Raw genomic sequence first — 27,422 nt, forward strand, 5'->3', positions numbered from 1 at the left:
GCAGTCGGCAGCGGTTAAACGAGCTCCTCTGGGAATCCCTATGAGGATGTGTCTTGAGGATGACCATTTAGAAATCGTGTCAAGTAGGCGTTCGTGATCCAACGGCACAGTGCAAGCAGTTTGATTGAAGGGGGCAGTGCCAGCTGGAAAGCATCGATGACAGTCCCAATGGGAAATGTTAGTAAGGGCTTTCTTAGAAACTCCTACGGATGACATGTGAAAGAGCCTTGAGCACGCTGAACAAGTGATCGTTCTCTTTCTCGTGTTAATTATGTTGCATTTTTCGCACGAATGGCTGTTTTTCTTATTTACCTCATTAATCTTCATTGCACTGACTCTGTGTTGAAAATAGTGATTACACTACACCACGTCAAAAAAATTCATATTAATTATTTTACATGTCCCGAACGTGTCTTAATCTGATACAGTGAATACTCGCAAATTCGCTATTTTTGGTCATTTTTTGCTGATAATTTGAGAATTCACAAATTTCAGAATATAATCAATAATTTTTGAATGTGGTAAAACTGTTTAATAATTTAAAAATAGACAAAATTGACGTAATTAAAAAAATTAATTTAATTCTTCTTTTCCTAATTTGAGGGAGACCTTCCAATTTGGAATTATTGACATTATAAACTTTGATATCCATTCAGGAAGCCCGGAATTTTTCAGAATCTCTGAAGGAACGTCATTTAGCGAGGCGTGGCGGGACCTCGACCGGCGCTCCTGCGACACGAGAGAGGGTGGAGCCCTTTAGCGTCGACTTTGGCTCCACATCGGCATCGGTGGATGCTGCATATGTTGAGGCCAAGCCGAAGGGAGATCCCAATCCTCAGGCAGTCGTCATCCAAAAAGGTTCCTGTTGATGTAGATGGGTAGGCGCCGAGCCATGCATCGCTGTGAGGATGTGCGGCCGAGAGTAGGCACGCTAGCCGGTGTTGGTCTAGCTCTGGTTTCATCTTCCAAAACGAGTCGGCGGCCCAGATTTCATCCCATTCCCGTTGCACGGACATGTCGGACGGAAGAAGTAGGTTAGCGTCAGTCCAGAATTCCAGGAGGTCGGCGGTCGGCAACTCCAGAGAGAGTTCGTTGAAGGGGAGTAGAACCACTAGGACGAGTTGCCGGCTTCTGGAAATTGAAGAGAAATGTGCATGTGGAGCCAGATCTTTCGGCGAGCGAAGACCGATCCCTCCGAACCTGACGGGAAGTTTTGCTTGAGTCCAACCGATTTCGTCAAAGGAAATGTTCAGAACTGCTTCCGTGCAGGATTTCAATGATTTTTCCAAGTAAGACAGAATGTCTGGATGCGAGTAGCATGGCAGGCAGTGGAGCGTGTACAGAATTTTCGACATATGTAATTGAGATTATGAAATAAATTGAGTAATAATTTGCTTAAAAAAAAATTTGCACGTTGCACGTTGTTGTTGTGGTGCACTTTTTCAGTATATTTGTCAACCTATCTTATCTTTTTCTTTCATTTTATCTCTCCATTTATCATTTCTTTTTCTTTCATTTTATTTGTCCTTCTATCTCTTCCATTTCTTTATTTCATTTCTTTCTGAACTTCTTTCTTCTTTCTTTTCTATTTCTTTTTTATACATTTCCATCTTTCTTTTCTATTTCTTTCCTACGATGGCTATTTGCTCTTCATGCAAAACTAGCAACGATCGGAAGAAAGGTAGATACTGTTCTGGCTGCAACAGTTTCTTCCACCTTTCGTGTGTTCGACTTTCCAGGCGCGTTTCAGCTTCTCTCATAACCTGGAACTGCCCTGTTTGTCGTTCTTGTTCCCCGTTCGGCCAACAGTCCGCCGGAAATCCCTGCTGAAAGTCCATCTCCGTCAGCCGAAGATGCTTTAAGATTCATCTATTCTTCTCGCTGTAACCGCCAAATTCCGGCACGGATACCGAAGGCAGCGAGGATTCAAGCTGCTATCTCTTTGTCCACAGCTATAAACCGAGCTTTGTCATCTAATGACCAGTCTGACTGGTTACTCCTTTTTGGTTTTGCTGTTTTCGGTATTGGGATCCAACCCTCCCGGCCCGACAGCGAGTCTAAAAAACTTTCTCCCGCATCGATTATTAAACAGCAACTCGCCCTATTCGATCATTGTACTTCTCTGTTTCCCTCCCAGTTCGATTCCCTCCACTCTGACTCTCACAAATGTGTCGCCCCTTCTGTGGTTAACACTAAAACTTCCTCCGATTGCATTTACCTCCGTCGTAAGGTGAACAGCAAGCTGTTGGACGGCGACGTCCGCGGAGCTGTAACACTTGTTGCCTCCTCTAACCGGCTTTTGTCCCCATCTCCTTCCGCATTGTCTAATTTGAGATCCAAGCACCCCAGTCCTCCAGTAAACTCCCGCACTTAACCCGCTGTCGATACGACCGCCCTTCCGCAACTGCTGGTTACCGCTTCACAGGTTGAGAAGGCACTGAAAAGTTTTTCCTCAAGCAGCAGTGGGGGTATAGATGGGCTGAAGCCCGGACACATTAAAGACTTGACTTCACCTCTTACTGCTGAGGCAGGCCGTCTCCTCTTGGAATCTATCACCAATCTCTGTAACCGTCTTATCGGTGGGAATTTACCGGATTTTGCCCGGGCGATTTTCTTCTCGGCTAATCTCACTGCTTTGGGTAAAAAAGATAACGGGGTCAGGCCGATCGCCGTGGGTAATGTTTTCCGCAGATTGGCCGGAAAGCTCGTTTGCCACGTTGTGATCCCCGAGTTGGTCCCGAAATTTTTGCCAGTCCAATTGGGCGTCGGCGTCAGTGGAGGGTGTGAATCGGCTGCCCATGCCGTAAGAGAACTTATGGATTCTTCATTGGAATATCTTTTAGTTAAACTGGACATATCAAATGCGTTTAACACAGTGAGACGGGATCATTTGCTCGAGACCTGCCTTTCTCTCGCCCCCTCCGCTTATCCTCTGGTCGACCTTTCGTACTCACAACCCAGCCTCCTCCTGTTTGGCGATTCCTTTATCGTCTCATCGACCGGAGTGCAACAGGGAGATCCCCTGGGGCCTTTCCTATTTGCTATGTGTGTCAACTCCGTCGCTCATTCTGTCCGCTCTCCGGTAAATATCTGGTACTTGGACGACGCGACGATTTGTGGACCTCCCCGCTCTGTCTTAGACGACCTGCGGAGCATTATCCCGGCCCTTTCATCCATCGGTCTGGAGATAAACTCAAGCAAGTCCGAAGTCCTAAATCTGAATATTCCTTCCGATTTTTTTGCCGAAACTCTGGACGCCCTGGAACCTATTCTAAAAGGCGCGCGGGTATCAGAAACAAAGGACCTTGTAATCCTTGGTTCGCCAATTGGTCACGAGGCCCTCTCACAAACGCTCATCGCCAAGGCAAGCAATCTGTCAAACATGATCGAACGGCTTTCCCTCATTGATGCCCACGTCGGGTTCTTTCTTCTGCGTAACTATTTCTCAACTCCGAGGCTTTTGTACACCCTAAGGAGTTCTCCTTGTTTTCGCATGCCTAATCTGTTATCCGATATCGATTCTATCTTGAAGTCTGGAGCCGAGTATCTGTGCAACATCCATTTCGACGCTCTGGGGTGGCTTCAATCTTCCCTGCCTGTTAATCTCGGGGGGATTGGCCTTCGTTCGCCCGTTTATCTGGCTCTTCCTGCCTTCCTCTCGTCCCTGGCATCATCCCGTGCCCTCACTGACATCGTTCTCAGAAACCTTCCCGAACGAAAAATGTCAGTTGATCACGTGGCCGCTCTGGACCTTTGGGATTCATTGTACAACAAAAGACCCAGTGACCCGTGTATCCAAGCTCAATGGGATGCCATTTCTTGTGAAGCTCTTGACGTACATCTACGCAAAAATTTCGATCAGCACAGACTTGCATGTCTCCGCGCAGGCTGCTGCACAGGGAGTGGGGCCTGGCTGGATGCTCTCCCTGTCCCTTCCACCGGTAACCTACTAGACAAAGATTGCCTACGAATTGGTTTATCATTGCGTCTTGGATTGGAAATCTGCGAAATACACAAATGTCGTTGTGGTGCTGTCATTGACCGTTTTGGTCTACATCCCCTTTCCTGTCGTCGCAGTGCAGGGCGCGCAGCACGCCATGCAGCACTTAACGACGTTATTCAGAGGGGGCTCACGGCCGCTGGGATTCCATCAATCCTCGAACCCGTCGGGCTTGCGAGGGGAGACGGAAAAAGACCCGACGGCCTACCGGACTTTCCCGTTTGAGTTCGGCAAGTCTCTGTTATGGGATGCGACGTGTTCAGACACTTTCTCGGAGCTCAACCTTCCTTCTTCAGCTGTCGAGCCTGGCTCAGTCTCTCGCAAAACCGAGAAGATGAAGATTGGAAAGATTTTGTAATAAATTATGTGACATATTATGCAATTTGGGAAGGTAGCAGGATGTGAGGATTTAGGGGTACTTGAGATTATGTAATTAATTGCGCAATATATACAACAATTTAGAGAGGTCTCTAGATGTGTGAATAAGTGGGTACTAGAGATTATGTAATAAATTGCCTAATATATTACGTAATTTTTAGAGGTCCCTATATGTAAAGTATAGGGTTCTTGAGATTATGTACTAAATTGCGTTATATACTTTCCAATTTGGAGATGTTTCTAAATTTTAGGATATGGGGGTACTTGAGATTATATCATAAATTGAGTAACATTTATATTATGCAATATGGTGAGGTTGCAGGATGTAAGAATATGGGGGTTCTTGAAATTATGTAATAAATTGCGTAAAATATGAATTTTGGAAAGTTTCCAGGATGTGAGGATATATTGGTTCTTGAGATTATTTAATAGATTGCGTTATATATTTTCAATTGGAGAGGTCCCTAAATGTTGGGATATGGAGGTACTTGAAATTTTGTAATAAATTATGTAACATATTATGCAATTTGGGGAGGTGCCAGGATGTGAGGATTTAGGGGTACTTAAGATTATGTAATTAATTGCGTAATATATACTACAATTAAGAGAGGTCTCTAGATGTGTGAATATGTGGGTACTTTAGATTATGTAATAAATTGCCTAATATATTACGTAATTTTTGGAGGTCCCTATATGTAAAGATATATGGGTTCTTGAGATTATGTACTAAATTGCGTTATATACTTTCCAATTTGGAGATGTTTCTAAATTTTAGGATATGGGGGTACTTGAGATTATATCATAAATTGAGTGAGTAACATTTATATTATGCAATTAGGGGAGGTGTCAGGATGTGAGGATTTAGGTTTTCTTTATTATGTAATATGCGTAAAAATGCTAAAATATGAAATTTCCAGAGGTCCCAGGATGTGAGGATATATGGGTTCTTGAGATTATTTTAACAATTGCGTTATGTATTTTCATTGGAGAGGTCTCTAAATGTTGGATATGGGGGTACTTGAGATTTTGAAATAAATTATGTAACATATTATGCAATTTGGGGAGGTGCCAGGATGTGATGATTTAGGGGTACTTGAGATTATGTAATTAATTGCGTAATATATACTACAATTAAGAGAGGTCTTAGATGTGTGAAAAGTGCGTAATTGAGATTATGTAATAAATTGCCTAATATATTACGTAATTTTTGGAGGTCCCTATATGTAAAGATATATGGGTTCTTGATTGATTATGTACTAAATTGCGTTATATACTTTCCAATTTGGAGATGTTTCTAAATTTTAGGATATGGGGGTACTTAATATTGTATCATAAATTGAGTAACATTTATATTATCAATTTGGGGAGGTGTCAGGATGTGAGGATTTAGGGGTACTTAGATTATGTAATTAATGCGTAACAAATTGCGTAAAATATAAATTTGGAGAGTTTCCAGGATGTGAGGATATATTGTTCTTGAGATTATTTAATAGATTGCGTTATATATTCAATTGGAGAGGTCCCTAAATGTTGGGATATGGAGGTACTTGAAATTGGTAATAAATTATGTAACATATTATGCAATTTGGGAGAGGTGTCAGGATGTGAGGATTTAGGGGTACTTGAGATTATGTAATAATTGCGTAATATCAACTACAATTTAAGAGGTCTCTAGATGTGTGAATAAGTGGGTACTTGAGATTATGTACTAAATTGTGTTATATACTTTCCAATTTAGAGAGGTTTCTTAATTTTAGGATATGGGGGTACTTGAGATTATATCATAAATTGAGTAACATTTATATTATGCATATGGTGAGGTTGCAGGATGTAAGGATATGGGGGTTCTTGAAATTATGTAATAAATTGTGTAAATTTGAATTTTGGAGAATTTCCAGGATGTGAGGATATATTGGTTCTTGAGATTATTTAATAGATTGCGTTATATATTTTCATTTGGAGAGATCTCTAAATGTTGGGATATGGGGTTACTTAAGATTTTGTAATAAATTATGTAACATATTATGCAATTTGGGGAGGTGCCAGGATGTGAGGATTTAGGGGTACTTGAGATTATGTAATTAATTGCGTAATATATACTACAATTAAGAGAGGTCTCTAGATGTGTGAATAAGTGGGTACTTTAGATTATGTAATAAATTGCCTAATATATTACGTAATTTTTGGAGGTCCCTATATGTAAAGATATATGGGTTCTTGAGATTATGTACTAAATTGTGTTATATACTTTCCAATTTAGAGAGGTTTCTTAATTTTAGGATATGGGGGTACATGAGATTATATCATAAATTGAGTAACATTTATATTATGCAATATGGTGAGGTTGCAGGATGTAAGGATATGGGGGTTCTTGAAATTATGTAATAAATTGTGTAAATTTGAATTTTGGAGAATTTCAGGATGTGAGGATATATTGGTTCTTGAGATTATTTAATAGATTGCGTTATATATTTTCAATTGGAGAGGTCCCTAAATGTTGGGATATGGAGGTACTTGAAATTTTGTAATAAATTATGTAACATATTATGCAATTTGGAGAGGGTCAGGATGTGAGGATTTAGGGGTACTTGAGATTATGTAATTAATTGCGTAATATCAACTACAATTTAAAGGTCTCTAGATGTGTGAATAAGTGGGTACTTGAGATTATGTACTAAATTGTGTTATATACTTTCCAATTTAGAGAGGTTTCTTAATTTTAGGATATGGGGGTACTTGAGATTATATCATAAATTGAGTAACATTTATATTATGCAATATTGTGAGGTTGCAGGATGTAAGGATATGGGGGTTCTTGAAATTATGTAATAAATTGCGTAAAATTTGAATTTTGGAGAATTTCCAGGATGTGAGGATATATTGGTTCTTGAGATTATTTAATAGATTGCGTTATATATTTTCATTTGGAGAGATCTCTAAATGTTGGGATATGGGGTTACTTAAGATTTTGTAATAAATTATGTAACATATTATGCAATTTGGGGAGGTGCCAGGATGTGAGGATTTAGGGGTACTTGAGATTATGTAATAAATTGCCTAATATATTACGTAATTTTTGGAGGTCCCTATATGTAAAGATATATGGGTTCTTGAGATTATGTACTAAATTGCGTTATATACTTTCCAATTTGGAGATGTTTCTAAATTTTAGGTTATGGGGGTACTTATATTGTATCATAAATTGAGTAACATTTATATTATCAATTGGGGAGGTGTCAGGATGTGAGGATTTAGGGGTACTTGAGATTATGTATTAATTGCGTACACAATTGCGTAAAATATGAATTTTGGAGAGTTTCCAGGATGTGAGGATATATTGGTTCTTGAGATTATTTAATATGTCGCGAGCGCAGCGAGCGACCACTCAATTTCTAGATCCGATCAATCAAAAAATCTATAAATTGACAAATACCCAGGCTTGTATTTGGGATTAAATATATTCGATAACAAAATTAAAATCGATGCCAAAGCAGAATGAGCTTTAAAACCGATTTCATAAATAAAAATATATTTTAAAATTATAATTGATATTTTAGAATAATGAGAAAAAATCTAAATGCTTCATAATTTATAAAAAGTCAAAACAAGAATCTTCTGAAGGAGCAAGCCTGTCTGCACAGTTCATTTTTGATTAGAAGACCTAATTTTAGAGATTAAAACGAAAAAATAGCAATGAGATCTGTCAAATTATTACCCCCCTCACAACCTAAACCAAATTAGCGTTCAGATTCATTGATTTTACTTTTTCTATTAAGGTCTACTTATAAATTATTTTATGGGATTCAATGGAAAACTTAAGTTTTTTTTTTTTTTTTTTTTTTTTTTTTTTTTTTTTGTAGGGTCAACTACTAAGTAAAGTCAACAAACTAATAAATTCTCCCAGCGAGACGGAGGGAACAGCTGTTGCCACGCATGACAGCCAGCAGGATCCTCTGAATGAGGAAAGTAAATTCCCTAGGGTCCTTGGACCGCGAAGAACAAAGATGTCCCAATTTCTTTAGGGAAGTGAGGGTCCCGGAGCCAAAGACGCCGGAGTCTCGACAACGATTGGCCAAAACCAAAAGTCATCCATCAAAGACTGATATTTCCGGCACTTCGAAAGCTCAGCCTTATTAGCACGAGACCCAGCAAGAGAGGCCGATTCGTTGATGAAAGACTTTGAGAAGGTATCCACACAAGTGGAATCCCAGACCAAAGGTCTCCCAGAATAAAACGAGAATAACGTAGAGCCGTCCGGCCTTTTCCCGTCACCACGGTCGAGACCCTTAGGCTCAAGGACAGAAGGGTAGCCGGCCTTTTCGAGTGAGTCGAGAATGATTCTGTTAATCGCCGAATGGCGTGGAATACGACCCGCGCTTTTCTTGCAGGAGAGGGCATGGAGCCCGTATACGTCCATAGTAGATCCGCACCGGCAGGGGTGGGGACTACAGATCGGAAGTCCGAGGCGGAGGCAAATGCCAAAACGGAGGGCGTCGGAGTCAAGACAGGTGTCCAAATGGGTCGAAGGAAGGCAGTTAAGCCAAGAGCCAGAATGCGGTTGGCGGCTGGCACGGTAACAAGCCAGTCTGTGCTGGTTCAGGAGAGCCTCCAACGAGTCCGCATGATGCTTACTAAGAATTTTATCCCATTCACGTTGGAGGGACCTATCAGAAGGGAACTCAAGCCCTTTTTCCTTCCAAAGCAAAAGTGCAGAATTAATATCAGAGTCCAAACGAGATCCGGGCGATTTTTCAAGAATCTTATGGACAAGAAGATACAATCCTGAAGACGATGAAAGGAAAGCGGGAAGAGAAATGTCGAGAGCCGAGCGGAGCCCAAGCCCACCAAAAGGAACAGGAAGTTTGGCCTGACGCCAACCGACATCATCGAACTTGACGTTAAAATAATCTCGGCTGAAGAACGCACCAGAGCGTCAAAAGACTCCAAAGCAGAGGGAACAGAAAAGCAACAGGAACTCCTTAGGACATAATTGATCCTCGGAATCAAAAGAAAGTTTTTGAGGATAAAAAAAAGCGGGATGGGGATCGATGTCCACAAGTTTATCACAAAGAGAAGCAAGAGCATTTCTCTTGGAATCGAGAATACGAGAGACCGATTGGTGGTGGATCGGGGCACCCAGGATTTCAAGTTCAGAATAAGAGGTCTGCCTCAGATCGGGCAAGAGGCCACGAAACTGGGCAAAAAGGTCTTCGAAGGTGAGGTCTTCGACGTTAAGATTAACGATTTCAGATTTTAGAGAATTGATTTCAAGACCAATAGATGACACGCCGGGAGTAGAGATTGCAAGTCGTTTAGCAAAATGTCGGGCGGACCACCAATAGTACAGTCGTCCAAATACAAATATTAAGAGGGGACGCAATCCTGCGGGCGACAAAGTCCACCGAGAGGGCAAATAATAAAGGACCCAAAGGATCGCCTTGCTGTACGCCACAGGAAGACGAAATGAAAGAATCGCCAGCAACCAAGAGGCTCGGGTTACCATAAGAAAGAAAAATGAAGGGCAGCAGAGAAGGAATTCTGGCCTTGCAAACCTCAAGAAGATGCTTTCTATTGAGCGAATTGAAAGCGTTCTTCACATCCAATTTTAATAATAACTGGGGCCGCTCTGAGAGACGAGCCGATTCAATGAAACACCGGGCAGCGTGGACCGAGGCCTCGCACCCACCAGGTACCCCCACACCCAACTGAAGGGCTGGAGTTCGTCGCTAATAGAGGAATTACAAGCGCATCCGACCTTTGCAAACAAGCGACGAAAAACGTTCCCGACGGCAATAGGTCTGATGCCGCCGTCTTTCTTCCCCAAAGCAGACAGGTTCGCAGAGAAGAAAATTGAAAACTTAAGTTATTTCAATTTTAATTTTAAATCATGTTAAAAATTTAAATAATTAATAAATATATTTGTTGATGATAGGCTTGTTAGGTGTCAAAGTTGCGTCTAGCGCTCGGTCGCGCGCTGCGCTCGCGACATAATAGATTGCGTTATATATTTTCAATTGGAGAGGTCCCTAAATGTTGGGATATGGAGGTACTTGAAATTTTGTAATAAATTATGTAACTATTATGCAATTTGGGAGAGGTGTCAGATGTGAGGATTTAGGGGTACTTGAGATTATGTAATTAATTGCGTAATATCAACTACAATTTAAGAGGTCTCTAGATGTTGAATAAGTGGGTACTTGAGATTGTGTAATAAATTGCCTAATAATTACGTAATTATTGGAGGTCCCTATATGTAAAGATATATGGGTTCTTGAGATTATGTACTAAATTGGTGTTAATTACTTTCCAATTTAGAGAGGTTTCTTAATTTTAGGATATGGGGGTACTTGAGATTATATCATAAATTGAGTAACATTTATATTATGCAATATGGTGAGTTTGCAGAATGTAAGGATATGGGGGTTCTTAAAATTATGTAATAAATTGCGTAAAATTTGAATTTTGGAGAATTTCCAGGATGTGAGGATATATTGGTTCTTGAGATTATTTAATAGATTGCGTTATATATTTTCAATTGGAGAGGTCCCTAAATGTTGGGATATGGAGGTACTTGAAATTTTGTAATAAATTAATGTAACATATTATGCAATTTGTGAGAGGTGTCAGATGTGAGGATTTAGGGGTACTTGAGATTATGTATTAATTGCGTAATATCAACTACAATTTAAGAGGTCTCTAGATGTGTGAATAAGTGGGTACTTGAGATTGTGTAATATTGCATAATATATTACGTAATTTTTGGAGGTCCCCTTATGTAAAGATATATGGGTTCTTGAGATTATGTACTAAATTGTGTTATATACTTTCCAATTTAGAGAGGTTTCTTAATTTTAGGATATGGGGGTACTTGAGATTATATCATAAATTGAGTAACATTTGAATTTTGGAGAATTTCCAGGATGTGAGGATATATTGGTTCTTGAGATTATTTAATAAATTGCGTTATATATTTTCAATTGGAGAGGTCCCTAAATGTTGGGATATGGAGGTACTTGAAATTTTGTAATAAATTATGTAACATATTATGCAATTTGGGAGAGGTGTCAGGATGTGAGGATTTAGGGGTACTTGAGATTATGTAATTAATTGCGTAATATCAACTACAATTTAAGAGGTCTCTAGATGTGTGAATAAGTGGGTACTTGAGATTATGTACTAAATTGTGTTATATACTTTCCAATTTAGAGAGGTTTCTTAATTTTAGGATATGGGGGTACTTGAGATTATATCATAAATTGAGTAACATTTATATTATGCAATATGGTGAGGTTGCAGGATGTAAGGATATGGGGGTTCTTGAAATTATGTAATAAATTGCGTAAAATTCGAATTTTGGAGAATTTCCAGGATGTGAGGATATATTGGTTCTTGAGATTATTTAATAGATTGCGTTATATATTTTCATTTGGAGAGATCTCTAAATGTTGGGATATGGGGTTACTTAAGATTTTGTAATAAATTATGTAACATATTATGCATTTGGGGAGGTGCCAGGATGTGAGGATTTAGGGGTACTTGAGATTGTAATTAATTGCGTAATATATACTACAATTAAGAGAGGTCTCTAGATGTGTGAATAAGTGGGTACTTTAGATTATGTAATAAATTGCCTAATATATTACGTAATTTTTGGAGGTCCCTATATGTAAAGATATATGGGTTCTTGAGATTATGTACTAAATTGTGTTATATACTTTCCAATTTAGAGAGGTTTCTTAATTTTAGGATATGGGGGTACATGAGATTATATCATAAATTGAGTAACATTTATATTAGGTGCAATATGGTGAGTTTGCAGAATGTAAGGATATGGGGGTTCTTAAAATTATGTAATAAATTGCGTAAAATTTGAATTTTGGAGAATTTCCAGGATGTGAGGATATATTGGTTCTTGAGATTATTTAATAGATTGCGTTATATATTTTCAATTGGAGAGGTCCCTAAATGTTGGGATATGGAGGTACTTGAAATTTTGTAATAAATTATGTAACATATTATGCAATTTGGGAGAGGTGTCAGGATGTGAGGATTTAGGGGTACTTGAGATTATGTAATTAATTGCGTAATATCAACTACAATTTAAGAGGTCTCTAGATGTGTGAATAAGTGGGTACTTGAGATTGTGTAATAAATTGCATAATATATTACGTAATTTTTGGAGGTCCCTATATGTAAAGATATATGGGTTCTTGAGATTATGTACTAAATTGTGTTATATACTTTCCAATTTAGAGAGGTTTCTTAATTTTAGGATATGGGGGTACTTGAGATTATATCATAAATTGAGTAACATTTGAATTTTGGAGAATTTCCAGGATGTGAGGATATATTGGTTCTTGAGATTATTTAATAGATTGCGTTATATATTTTCAATTGGAGAGGTCCCTAAATGTTGGGATATGGAGGTACTTGAATTTTGTAATAAATTATGTAACATATTATGCAATTTGGAGAGGTGTCAGGATGTGAGGATTTAGGGGTCTACTTGAGATTATGTAATTAATTGCGTAATATCAACTACAATTTAAGAGGTCTCTAGATGTGTGTAAGTGGGTACTTGAGATTATGTACTAAATTGTGTTATATACTTTCCAATTTAGAGAGGTTTCTTAATTTAGGATATGGGGTACTTGAGATTATATCATAAATTGAGTAACATTATATTATGCAATATGGTGAGGTTGCAGGATGTAAGGATATGGGGGTTCTTGAAATATGTAATAAATTGCGTAAAATTTGAATTTTGGAGAATTTCCAGGATGTGAGGATATATTGGTTCTTGAGATTATTTAATAGATTGCGTTATATATTTTCATTTGGAGAGATCTCTAAATGTTGGGATATGGGGGTACTTGAAATTTTGTAATAAATTATGTAACATATTATGCAATTTGGGAGAGGTGTCAGGATGTGAGGATTTAGGGGTACTTGAGATTATGTAATTAATTGCGTAATATCAACTACAATTTAAGAGGTCTCTAGATGTGTGAATAAGTGGGTACTTGAGATTATGCACTAAATTGTGTTATATACTTTCCAATTTAGAGAGGTTTCTTATTTTAGGATATGGGGGTACTTGAGATTATATCATAAATTGAGTAACATTATATTATGCAATATGGTGAGGTTGCAGGATGTAAGGATATGGGGGTTCTTGAAATTATGTAATAAATTGCGTAAAATTTGAATTTTGGAGAATTTCCAGGATGTGAGGATATATGGTTCTTGAAATTATTTAATAGATTGCGTTATATATTTTCATTTGGAGAGATCTCTAAATGGGGATATGGGGTTACTTAAGATTTTGTAATAAATTATGTAACATATTATGCAATTTGGGGAGGTGCCAGGATGTGAGGACTTGAGATTATGTAATTAATTGCGTAATATATACTACAATTAAGAGAGGTCTCTAGATGTGTGAATAAGTGGGTACTTTAGATTATGTAATAAATTGCCTAATATATTACGTAATTTTTGGAGGTCCCTATATGTAAAGATATATGGGTTCTTGAGATTATGTACTAAATTGTGTTATATACTTTCCAATTTAGAGAGGTTTCTTAATTTTAGGATATGGGGGTACTTGAGATTATATCATAAATTGAGTAACATTTATATTATGGAATATGGTGAGGTTGCAGGATGTAAGGATATGGGGGTTCTTGAAATTATGTAATAAATTGCGTAAAATTTGAATTTTGGAGAATTTCCAGGATGTGAGGATATATTGGTTCTTGGGATTATTTAATAGATTGCGTTATATATTTTCAATTGGAGAGGTCCCTAAATGTTGGGATATGGAGGTACTTGAAATTTTGTAATAAATTATGTAACATATTATGCAATTTGGGAGAAGTGTCAGGATGTGAGGATTTAGGGGTACTTGAGATTATGTAATTAATTGCGTAATATCAACTACAATTTAAGAGGTCTCTAGATGTGTGAATAAGTGGGTACTTGAGATTGTGTAATAAATTGCCTAATATATTACGTAATTTTTGGAGGTCCCTATATGTAAAGATATAAGGGTTCTTGAGATTATGTACTAAATTGCGTTATATACTTTCCAATTTGGAGATGTTTCTAAATTTTAGGATATGGGGGTACTTGAAATTATATCATAAATTGAGTGAGTAACATTTATATTATGCAATTAGGGGAGGTGTCAGGATGTGAGGATTTAGGTTTTCTTTAGCCTATGTAATAATTTGCGTAATAAATTGCTTAAAATATGAAATTTCCAGAGGTCCCAGGATGTGAGGATATATGGGTTCTTGAGATTATTTAAACAATTTCGTTATGTATTTTCATTTGGAGAGGTCTCTAAATGTTTGGATATGGGGGTACTTCTGTAATAAATTGCATAATATATTACGTAATTTTTGGAGGTACCTATATGTAAAGATATATGGGTTCTTGAGATTATGTACTAAATTGTGTTATATACTTTACAATTTAGAGAGGTTTCTTAATTTTAGGATATGGGGGTACTTGAGATTATATCATAAATTGAGTAACATTTATATTATGCAATATGGTGAGGTTGCAGGATGTAAGGATATGGGGGTTCTTGAAATATGTAATAAATAGCGCGTAAAATTTGAATTTTGGAGAATTTCCATGTAATCCAACAATTTCGTTATGTATTTTCAATTGGAGAGGTCTCTAAATGTTTGGATATGGGGGTACTTGAGATTTTGAAATAAATTATGTAACATATTATGCAATTTGGGAAGATGCAAGGATGTGATGATTTAGGGTTCTTGAGATTATGTACTAAATTGTGTTATATACTTTACAATTTAGAGAGGTTTCTTAATTTTAGGATATGGGGGTACTTGAGATTATATCATAAATTGAGTAACATTTATATTATGCAATATGGGGAATGCCAGGATGTGAGGATTTAGGGGTACTTGAGATTATGTAATTAATTGCGTAATATATACTACAATTAAGAGAGGTCTCTAGATGTGTGAATAAGTGGGTACTTTAGATTATGTAAAAAATTGCCTAATATATACGTAATTTTTGGAGGTCCCTATATGAAGATATATGGGTTCTTGAGATTATGTACTAAATTGTGTTATATACTTTCCAATTTAGAGAGGTTTCTTAATTTTAGGATATGGGGGTACTTGAGATTATATCATAAATTGAGTAACATTTATATTATGCAATATGGTGAGGTTGCAGGATGTAAGGATATGGGGGTTCTTGAAATTATGTAATAAATTGCGTAAAATTTGAATTTTGGAGAATTTCCAGGATGTGAGGATATATTGGTTCTTGAGATTATTTAATAGATTGCGTTATATATTTTCAATTGGAGAGGTCCCTAAATGTTGGGATATGGAGGTACTTGAAATTTTGTAATAAATTATGTAACATATTATGCAATTTGGGAGAGGTGTCAGGATGTGAGGATTTAGGGGTACTTGAGATTATGTAATTAATTGCGTAATATCAACTACAATTTAAGAGGTCTCTAGATGTGTGAATAAGTGGGTACTTGAGATTATGCACTAAATTGTGTTATATACTTTCCAATTTAGAGAGGTTCATAATTTTAGGATATGGGGGTACTTGAGATTATATCATAAATTGAGTAACATTTATATTATGCAATATGGTGAGGTTGCAGGATGTAAGGATATGGGGGTTCTTGAAATTATGTAATAAATTGCGTAAAATTTCAATTTTGGAGAATTTCCAGGATGTGAGGATATATTGGTTCTTGAAATTATTTAATAGATTGCGTTATATATTTTCATTTGGAGAGATCTCTAAATGTTGGGATATGGGGTTACTTAAGATTTTGTAATAAATTATGTAACATATTATGCAATTTGGGGAGGTGCCAGGATGTGAGGACTTGAGATTATGTAATTAATTGCGTAATATATACTACAATTAAGAGAGGTCTCTAGATGTGTGAATAAGTGGGTACTTTAGATTATGTAATAAATTGCCTAATATATTACGTAATTTTTGGAGGTCCCTATATGTAAAGATATATGGGTTCTTGAGATTATGTACTAAATTGTGTTATATACTTTCCAATTTAGAGAGGTTTCTTAATTTTAGGATATGGGGGTACTTGAGATTATATCATAAATTGAGTAACATTTATATTATGCAATATGGTGAGGTTGCAGGATGTAAGGATATGGGGGTTCTTGAAATTATGTAATAAATTGCGTAAAATTTGAATTTTGGAGAATTTCCAGGATGTGAGGATATATTGGTTCTTGGGATTATTTAATAGATTGCGTTATATTTTTCAATTGGAGAGGTCCCTAAATGTTGGGATATGGAGGTACTTGAAATTTTGTAATAAATTATGTAACATATTATGCAATTTGGGAGAGGTGTCAGGATGTGAGGATTTAGGGGTACTTGAGATTATGTAATTAATTGCGTAATATCAACTACAATTTAAGAGGTCTCTAGATGTGTGAATAAGTGGGTACTTGAGATTGTGTAATAAATTGCATAATATATTACGTAATTTTTGGAGGTCCCTATATGTAAAGATATATGGGTTCTTGAGATTATGTACTAAATTGCGTTATATACTTTCCAATTGGAGATGTTTCTAAATTTTAGGATATGGGGGTACTTGAAATTATATCATAAATTGAGTGAGTAACATTATATTATGCAATTAGGGGAGGTGTCAGGATGTGAGGATTTAGGTTTTCTTTAGCCTATGTAATAATTTGCGTAATAAATTGCTTAAAATATGAAATTTCCAGAGGTCCCAGGATGTGAGGATATATGGGTTCTTGAGATTATTTAAACAATTTCGTTATGTATTTTCATTTGGAGAGGTCTCTAAATGTTTGGATATGGGGGTTCTTGTGTAATAAATTGCATAATATATTACGTAATTTTTGGAGGTACCTATATGTAAAGATATATGGGTTCTTGAGATTATGTACTAAATTGTGTTATATACTTTACAATTTAGAGAGGTTTCTTAATTTTAGGATATGGGGGTACTTGAGATTATATCATAAATTGAGTAACATTTATATTATGCAATATGGTGAGGTTGCAGGATGTAAGGATATGGGGGTTCTTGAAATTATGTAATAAATAGCGTAAAATTTGAATTTTGGAGAATTTCCATGTAATCCAACAATTTCGTTATGTATTTTCAATTGGAGAGGTCTCTAAATGTTTGGATATGGGGGTACTTGAGATTTTGAAATAAATTATGTAACATATTATGCAATTTGGGAAGATGCAAGGATGTGATGATTTAGGGTTCTTGAGATTATGTACTAAATTGTGTTATATACTTTACAATTTAGAGAGGTTTCTTAATTTTAGGATATGGGGGTACTTGAGATTATATCATAAATTGAGTAACATTTATATTATGCAATATGGGGAGGTTGCAGGATGTGAGGATATGGGGGTTCTTGAAATTATGTAATAAATTGCGTAATAAATTGCGTAAAATATGAATTTTGGAGACTACAATTTAGAGAGGTCTCTAGATGTGTGAATAAGTGGGTACTTTAGATTATGTAATAAATTGCCTAATATATTACGTAATTTTTGGAGGTCCCTATATGTAAAGATATATGGGTTCTTGAGATTATGTACTAAATTGCGTTATATACTTTCCAATTTGGAGATGTTTCTAATTTTTAGGATATGGGGGTACTTGAGATTATATCATAAATTGAGTGAGTAACATTTATATTATGCAATTTGGGGAGGTCCAGGATGTGAGGCTATGGGGGTTCTTTAGACTATATAATAATTTGCGTAATTAATTGCGTAAAATATGTAATTTGGAGAGGTCCCAGGATGTGAGGATTTACGGGTTCTTGAGATTAATTAATAAATTTCGTTATATATTTTCATTTGGAGATGTCTCTAAATGTTGGATATGGGGTTACTTGAGATTTTGAAATATATTATGTAACATATTATGCAATTTGGGGAGGTGCCAGGATGTGAGGATTTAGGGGTACTTGAGATTATGTAATTAATTGCGTAATATCAACTACAATTTAAGAGGTCTCTAGATGTGTGAATAAGTGGGTACTTGAGATTGTGTAATAAATTGCCTAATATATTACGTAATTTTTGGAGGTCCCTATATGTAAAGATATATGGGTTCTTGAGATTATGTACTAAATTGCGTTATATACTTTCCAATTTATAGAAGTTTCTTAATTTTAGGATATGGGGCTACTTGAGATTATATCATAAATTGAGTAACATTTATATTATGCAATATGGGGAGGTTGCAGGATGTGAGGATATGGGGGTTCTTGAAATTATGTAATAAATTTCGTAATAAATTGCGTAAAATATGAATTTTGGTGAGTTCCCAGGATGTGAGGATATATTGGTTCTTGAGATTATTTAATTTAAAATTAGGCGTGCTACGCCTATTCCAATGCGTAGTCGGTAATCACTCGATGTAATCATGCCACTCTGCGTACGCAAGTGCGAGAGCATTCTGTGCTTGTTTGCATAGTATTTAATCAGTTTGGTTGAATATATGAACAAGGTTTCCATAGAGATCTCAAGTCAGCAAGATGCGGCAGTATTTTTATTCATAGAGGAGTAAATCGTAATTTACTTAATTTTGAATATTTCTTTACTTTTTAAAAAATCCATATTCGTGACTTACTGCACAAAGAAGACGTCGATTAGAAATAAAGTAGCATAGAATTACATTATGATAAAACAAATTAATTCAGTGAAGCCAAAAAAAGAGAGTAGACAAGATCCTTTGGGGTAGAAGCAACGTCGACAAAGTCCACTGATTTAATACGCAGTGGCTTCAACTCCCATATACTCTCGAATATATAACTTCCGTCTGAAACATTACCAGTGCCCACAATATACTAATCTTATCATAATATTGTATACCAGAAGGAATCTCAACAACTCTCGATAGAACACTTTCATATTATCATCTCTAGAACATTCCAGAATATTTTTCACAAGTCGTGAAATTAGTTTATCCATAATTTTCTCAGCTAATTCAAAACGAATGAGAATATCAGAAATGAAATAGTCAAACTATAAATGAAAGTAAAATTAAAACATGTTCTTTTACAGAATCAAATTCTAAAGACTTGTGGGTGATATTTGACAATATTTGGAGATATCTAAAAAACACAGAAGAGCAATGACTATTCCCTTCCTCGAAAATCCCACTTTCTAATCCACATTGAATAGCAGTGTTAATAACCTACGAATCCAGTCGATAAGAACGCAAAACTTTACTAAGTCGTTCCAATTCGGCCACTGTCAAAAAATTGAGAATAAAGCATAAAAAATATATAGCAGGAACTTGAGTCTGTTCACAGCACAATAAACTTTGTACATGAATTATGCTGTCTACAAAATCATCACGATTAAGCGAAAAATCAATACAGGATGACTGTAATAAATAAGTCAATTCTATACAACAATCTAAAATTTATTATCGCGTAACATTACATCTTATCACATTCTGATTGGTCGACATGAGTCCACCAAAATAGTATTTTGTAATTTCATTTACATCACAAATCGTGTAAAGGAGGCGACAAATAGCCGATACTCGCATTAAATTGAACTCGTATTCGGCAGCAAATAACTAGAAAATCTACCAAAAAGCACACCCTTTTGACAATATGAGGAAACAACATCTGGATACCCTCAGAGGTCATTATAAATTTTATATCATGTAGAAGACATATTAGCTTTTCCAAATATAAATACGTACTGCACATCACATCACCCGATGAAATATATAACTGCAAAATGAACCATCGAAAGATAGCGTCTGAGTGGACAGCAGAATTGTAGCCAATTTGGTCCTATTTTTTGATTATTGCAAAACAACATTAATTAAGGAAAACATGGCCTGATGGGATTTGGAACTGTCAGACGAAAACAACAAATCAGCTTCCTTTTGTGTAAAATTTGACGAAAAGTAGTTTTTCAGTTCCTCGAAATGGGATTTCGAAGGGAAATCAAAACACCATTTCGTAAGCTTAAAATAACAAAAATAAAAACCGCAAAATCTAGATCATTTACACTTAGATCAAGTCGTCGAATCTATATTATATTCGAATGAATTATACTTTTCTTGATAATCCATCCTCATTAACATTATCCTGCCAATGAGAAAGAGTACAAATACGTTAATTTTGTTTGAAATTAAGTCTGTTTCGACAGCCAGCTTCGTTCTAAACTTATATAGTAGAGGAGTCGCTTCCTTGACAGGGAATTCATTAAACGATTCCAGATTGGTCTCCTACAATTTGAAATGCCAAATTTACAAAAATAGTCTCATTTGATATTGCAATGGATTCAGGTTTTAACTTCTTCCTTTCAATTTCTGCCAACTCGTAAATCTAATTGTTATTTTACAAATTATAATATATTTTTGTGGATAACCCAAAAAAATAAATTAACCTTGTTTTTCTTGTGATGATTTAGCGCGCTTATGTGTGAATGCACATTATTATCCCCAAAGCACACAATGAACATGGAAATAGCACAAAATGCAGCATTTCGGAGTGTGGGAGAAGAGTAGTCAGCATACTTTATATTTTTTTGCTGTAATATTACCTTTGTAAGTTTTTTTAGAATTAATCCAATTTTCTTATTTGGAATTCCGTCAAATGCCGTAGGATATCTTCCCATGTATCGAGCAAGAAACAATACTGTCTCCTCGATGACTTTATTCTCAGTTTTATTTAGAAGCTTTAAAATATTCTCAACCAGTTCTTCAGCCATACACTTTGAATTAAAAAAAGTTACAAAACCGTTTCAGAAAATGAATCAACGTGATGCCTCAGAACGTCTGACCTGAGTCGATTCGCAGATTTTAAAATTAAAAATGTTGTCTCAAATAAATAATATGAATTACACGATCTGAAAAGAATTGAAATTGCTCAGATAGGTTTGTAGATATGAGTTGGAGAATTTCTAAAATTTTGGATTTTATGACCTGTGAGTTCTCCTTTGCAAGGGACTAAGGTAGAGTAATAGGATTATTTACAAGTAGAAGTGAATTGTGGAGAGATTTTAGATGTTCGTCGATTACTAAGTCTGAACCAATTCTTGATAGAATTGATTTGATCTCAAATAGTTGTTCTTGTCTTTCATTAAATGATTTTGAAAACTGAAATTTAAAATTTTTTTAATACCAGTTTATCTCGATAATATGACAATTCAGGTATTTGTTGTTTATTAGTATACATAATGTAACACAAAAAACCAGAATGCAAATTGCGCTATTTATTAAGAATTAATAAATATTTAAAATAATGTATAAATAATTTAGAAAATTATTTGAAAAAATTATTTTCCAATACCAAATTTAATTTTATCACGATGATTAAATTTTAGAAATGATAACGTAAACAAAGTTTGATTAAGTGGCTGATTGGATAGTTGAGAGTCTAAGGGTCAGCTCACAACACCGCACTGAGTATTGAATGGCAGTTTCCGCAAAGCATAGGGACGAAGATTCGCTGAAAGAGTTTGCTCGTGTCCTTCCAGTTGTTTATTTTTTAGGATATTCTCCTACCAATCTCAGTGAGGAGTTGAGTAGCTGCCTTGCAGTGATTCTTAAGGGTTTTAAGGCAAAAGGTTTTTAAACCAAAATTAAAGCGTTCAAATACCCAGGTATCTCGTCCTCTTTAACTGAGCACTGGCTGAGCGCTGGTTGCGGCAAATCTTCAGTAGCGTCGTTGTCAAACATGAGTCGAAACAGGTGGCGTTCCAAACCAGAAAGTTGCCTTCCCTGAATGGAAAGATCATCATCTCGTTGGGACACTCATCGTCGCTCCGTACTTCGTTTCAGCCTTTTTGGACTATAGGAATCACGGGGAAATCAGGGCCAAGTTTAACTTTATATAATAGATTTCTTGAAAGTTTCTGGTTGAAGTTATTTATAAAGCCTAAATGACCCTATAAGCCTTGAGGTCTCACCTCTATTAGTGTGAGGCTGTGATAGCTTTTTCATGCTATTAGCTGCATAGCCCGGATATTCCGCTTGCAAGATATGTATGAAAAGAACTTATTTTAGCACGTACGTTACCACACAACCTCAATGGTTCGAGAATCAACAGGAAGCTCGTAAAATTGTGGGATCAGTTGGTAGCAAATTCAAGTCCAGTCTCAGTCCGGTTCTGATTAACTTTTAGCGTGCCAATAAGTTGACCTGTGCATTTTAACATCCCAAAAAACTTCTTTTTGTCTTTCCAATCGATGATGCCATACACTTTCAAACTCTCTTTTCAATTTCTTTGGATTTGTCGGCTGACGACTTGCAGGAATTTTGGGGAACCTCCCAATTCCTTCAGAGATGTCAAGAAAGAAGAATTGGGGTGAGTTCTGGACAGCAAAAAAAAATTGAACTATGCCGATTTTGTAAATTTTATTTTTAAAAAAATTTGAATTTTTTACCGGCTTGTGGAGATGAATGATACAGTTGTCATGCGAAAATTTGCAAAACTGAAGGACTATGAACTTCCCCGTACTGAAATGGAGTCAGTTGCCTTCCTTCAAGAGGTTGGAATCTTTCCTAAAGAAAAAAAATGTCAAAACAGACATTTTATGACCCTTCTCCAACAGCAGGAGAGTACAACATGGGTGTGCCATAAAAGTGGGTGTCGAACATATAGTTCAAGTGAGTCATTTAGACCAGCGGTTCTCAAATGCGGCCCCCGGGGCCGCATGTGGCCCCCAGGATTTTTTTTGCGGCCCCTCTAGAGTAACTAACTTTTTTAATTTTTTAATAATGTTTAAATTTAATTATTCATTCTTAAGGTTAAACATATCCATAATTGGTGATTTCATTAATCAATTTGAAGCACGTTTTGGGGTACATTTATATAAATTGGCACAGCGGCGAGGAGGGCAAAGACCCGGAAGAAAGACAAGTACGCCTCGCTCGCCGACAGATTCCTCTTTGTGCCTGTTTCAGTCGAAACATCAGGCACATTCGGCCCAGCCACGCTACGTTTTCTCACCGAGAGAGGCCGTCACCTCGGGAGGATTAGAAACGACCCCCGCGAGGTCAATCGGCTTTTTGAGCGCGTCTCAATAGCCGTACTCAGGGGGAACAGTTTCTCTATTCTCTCTGCGGCTAGTAGCTGACTTCCTGTTCCATTTTCTTTTCTATTTCGAAATTAAAAAAAAAATTTATATAAATTTAATTTTTAGAATTTTAAAGAATTCCTTCCTTTAATGAGAATATTCTCAACTCCATTCAGCGTGGAAATTAAGGATGCGCCTGCAAAGTTTCAACTAGAACTCATTAATTTACAACATGATATAGAACTGGCGGCATTGTTCAAAAATGCGTCCATTATTAATTTTTACGAATTAATTCCTCAAGACAAATTCAAAAATATAACACACAATGCATATATAAATCTACATATTTATGCGAATCAATATTTAGTAAAATGGAAAATATAAAAAAATATAAAATATTTTTTGTGCGGCCCGCGAAGCTAATCTTAATTATCGATTTGGCCCTTGAGCTAAAAAGGTTGAGAACCCCTGATTTAGACAACTCCTTCGATGAGCTAATAGATGCCATCGTCAAATTTTGTCCGCCGAATATCACGCTTCGTACTACCAGCTGACCTTTTTTATTGTAATAAAGATTTTTTCACTGAGGGATAAGCATCTTTATTAACCAACAACTGTATCTTTTTAGACAGGTGGTCGTTAATAGCTCAGATTTAATTTTGTCGGTATTGTTGTGACACCACTAAGCCGGTAAAAAATTCAAATTTTTTTAAAAATAAAATTTACAAAATCGGCATAGTTCAATTTTTTAAATTTTCGATCTAATATTCATAAAAATTTTCATTAATTAATTTAGTGCCTATTTTCGTGATTCATGAAATGCAACAGTACCGATTTGGTACTTTAAGTTTTGATTTTTATTAGTTTTTCAATATTAGAAACAAATTTTTATCTGATAAAATGAATGCTCAATCATTTAATTTCGTAAAAATACATTTTTAACCACATCACAGGTAAAGCAAAACAACATTTTCTTTTTCATTTGTATTTTTTTTTTTTTTTTTTTTTTTTTTTAGGCAAACTTATTGTTAATGAACGAAAAGAGTTAAAATGCGCAGCGAATCGACTGGCAATTCCCGCGCATGATGGCCAATGAGATCCTTTGAAAGAGTCTGATCGACTCGTTGGGATCTTTCGTGGCAACCACGAGCTTAGATCCAAGGCGACGGAGAAACGATAGCGTCTGCGGACCGATGACTCCAGAGGTTTCCACCGCGACTGCAGCGAATAGGTGATTCATGGCCAGGACCCGGTACTTCTTCTGTTTTGTTAGTTCCGCCTGCTTTGCAACTGAGCCCGGTTCCGCAGCGGAGGCAATTAGATTCTTGGCGGAGAAAGTGTCGGAGCAGGTGGCGTCCCAGATAAGGCATTTCCCCTTTTCAAACGGGAAGATTGTCATGCCATCCGGGCGCTTACCGTCGCCTCTGTCGAGCCCGACTGGTTCGAGCTCATTAGGAAACCCCGCCGTCGTTAGGGCACGGCTCACGGTGTCGTTGATGGCGGCGTGTCGTGGGAAACGTCCGGCACTACGTGAGCAGGAGAGGGGATGATGGCCATAAGGGTCCACTCTTAAACCGCAGCGGCACTGGTGTGTTTTGCAAATGGGAAGTCCGAGGCGGAGAGAGACGGAAATCCTTACACAGTCGTTGTCCATTAAGGTGCCGATTGACGCCATATTTTTTGTATTATAATCAAAATAATAATTACTTATTTTGTCACGTGATATCTAATCTAATAAACCTGATAAGATAAGTTTTATACAAATTATTATAAACATAGTTTTATCGTAAAAAAATATTTTTATAAAAATCACAGGATCTTTTCATAACCTCACTCTCGAAATATTGATTGTAGGGTCCATATGTTTCCTACACGTGGATTAAATTGATTATTTTATCTCTTGATTTTTAAAATTCTTGGGACGAAAATTAGTCGATACGTCAATGAAATCGCGATTGTCAGTTATACATATGTTTAGTTTAAACATCGCTGTATATTTTATTTATATATGCTCATTGAAAAAATAGTTTTTTTAGGTGAATTATTATTTACTTTACTTTAGTATTTTGTTTCAGAATATGCATAAATATGGCAGAAAATGCCTTGTTTGATGCTTTGATCGTCCAAAGTCAATATAATCGAAATGCACGACCACTGGAAAACAACTCATTTGACAAACCAGTCGACGTTCGATTAGGATTAAGACTAATTCAGATCACCGACGTGGTGAGAATTCGGTTTATATTTTAGGACGAAAAACGTCAAATCCTCACGTCTACTCTTCGAATATATCACGTTTTTATTTAAAACTACTTTTTAAGCGTTGGACAGATCCAAGGTTGGTGTGGAATCCAAAAGAATACGAAAACATCAAGTTAATGCACATTCCTTCTCGTCTCCTATGGGTTCCGGATATTGGACTTTACAATAAGTTATCCATATTTGTTACGCAACAGTGCCGATGGAAATTATGAAATCCCATTAAAAACGAACACTCAGGTGTATTTCAACGGAACAATCATATGGGAACCTGCTGCGATCTACAAAAGTTCATGTCCTATCAACGTTGAGTTTTTCCCTTTCGACATTCAAGAATGTTACTGGAAATTCGGCTCCTGGACTTACGACGGATCAAAGATAAATCTGATTCACAAAGAAAATAATCTCTCTAAAAAAGAAACAGACGAACATGGAATCGATTTGACAGAATTCTACCCGAATATCGAATGGGAAGTACTTTCAGTGACAGCAGAGAAGAAAGTCAAGTTCTACGAGTGCTGTATCGAGCCATATATCGATATATTTTTCTACATCACAATAAGGAGAAAAACAGTGTTTTATCTCGTCAACTTTCTCTTTCCGTGTGTTTGCATTTCCTTTCTTACGATCCTTGTATTTTATCTCCCTGCCGGATCAGGAGAAAAGATAACTCTGAGTATTTCGATTCTTTTGTCCTTGGCTGTGTTCATCCTTCTTTTGGCTGATATTGTGCCCCCGACCTCCCTTGTGATCCCTCTCATTGGCAAATATCTTTTGTTTACTGTTATTTTGGTGACACTTTCCGTCATTTTGACAGTGATTGTGCTCAACGTTCACTTCCGGTCGTGTTCTACACATCGAATGCCTATTTGGGTCAAACTACTTTTTTTGTGGGTGTTGCCCTCGTTGCTTAGAATGCAGAAACTTTATGGATCATTTGAATCAAGCAATAACGACAAAGGATTTGTGAGATTTCTCTACAAATTTCAACAAAAACGAAACAAGCTTATAAAGGCATTAAAAAAGTGGTATTATATCAAAAAAGACTCCATAATTGGGAAGAGACCGGCAAGTCCTGTCAGGACTACAACTCCGACGGGAGTCGAAACAGAAGCATCGTTGAATTTAAGGAACGACAGTGTTGAACACCTCAATATTTGCATTCGACATAAGATCGATCAAAAGACTAGATACTCAGAATCCATTCGGAGATCAATTGGTTATGAAAATCAATTTAAACAAAACGAAGAAAAAGAAACGAAAAATCGAATTTTGGGAAATTTGCTGAGTGAATCAATTCAAAGTTGTATCGAAGCAGTCAGATTTATCTCAGATATAATGAAGGAAGAAGAGGCAAAGAGTTGTGTATGATTACTTTTTAAACTTTTTAGTCCATGTCAGATTGGCAATTTGTCGCTATGGTTTTAGACAGGCTGTTTTTGTGGATTTTTTTTGTAGCGATTTTGATTGGATTTTATACAATTGTCCTTTCTGCGCCAACCTTAGTTGACCGTAGAGCTGCAATTGCTTAAATGCTATTTTATGTGTACTAACCATTTTAAAAATGCTATTTCAATTTAATACATAAACGAAAAAACGTTAGTTAATCCTTGTTGTCTTTGTCCACGATGAGTCAACAAAACCTCACTCATTAAGGAGCATTACGGTTTAATACCATTTTGAGAAT

General features: G+C 36.3%; 1 protein-coding gene across 1 annotated transcript; it reads left to right on the forward strand.

The window, feature by feature from the left end:
- The first annotated feature begins 25,564 nt into the window (after positions 1–25,564).
- LOC115229534 (acetylcholine receptor subunit alpha-like 1) lies at positions 25,565–27,106 on the forward strand. The gene is given in 3 exon segments (XM_029799866.1): positions 25,565–25,761; positions 25,794–25,902; positions 25,904–27,106. Coding segments are annotated over 3 exon segments (1,509 nt in total).
- The last annotated feature ends 316 nt before the right edge of the window (positions 27,107–27,422 follow it).

This window comes from Octopus sinensis, unplaced genomic scaffold (genome assembly GCF_006345805.1).
Source record: "Octopus sinensis unplaced genomic scaffold, ASM634580v1 Contig12956, whole genome shotgun sequence".
Taxonomy (NCBI): Eukaryota; Metazoa; Mollusca; class Cephalopoda; order Octopoda; family Octopodidae; genus Octopus; species Octopus sinensis.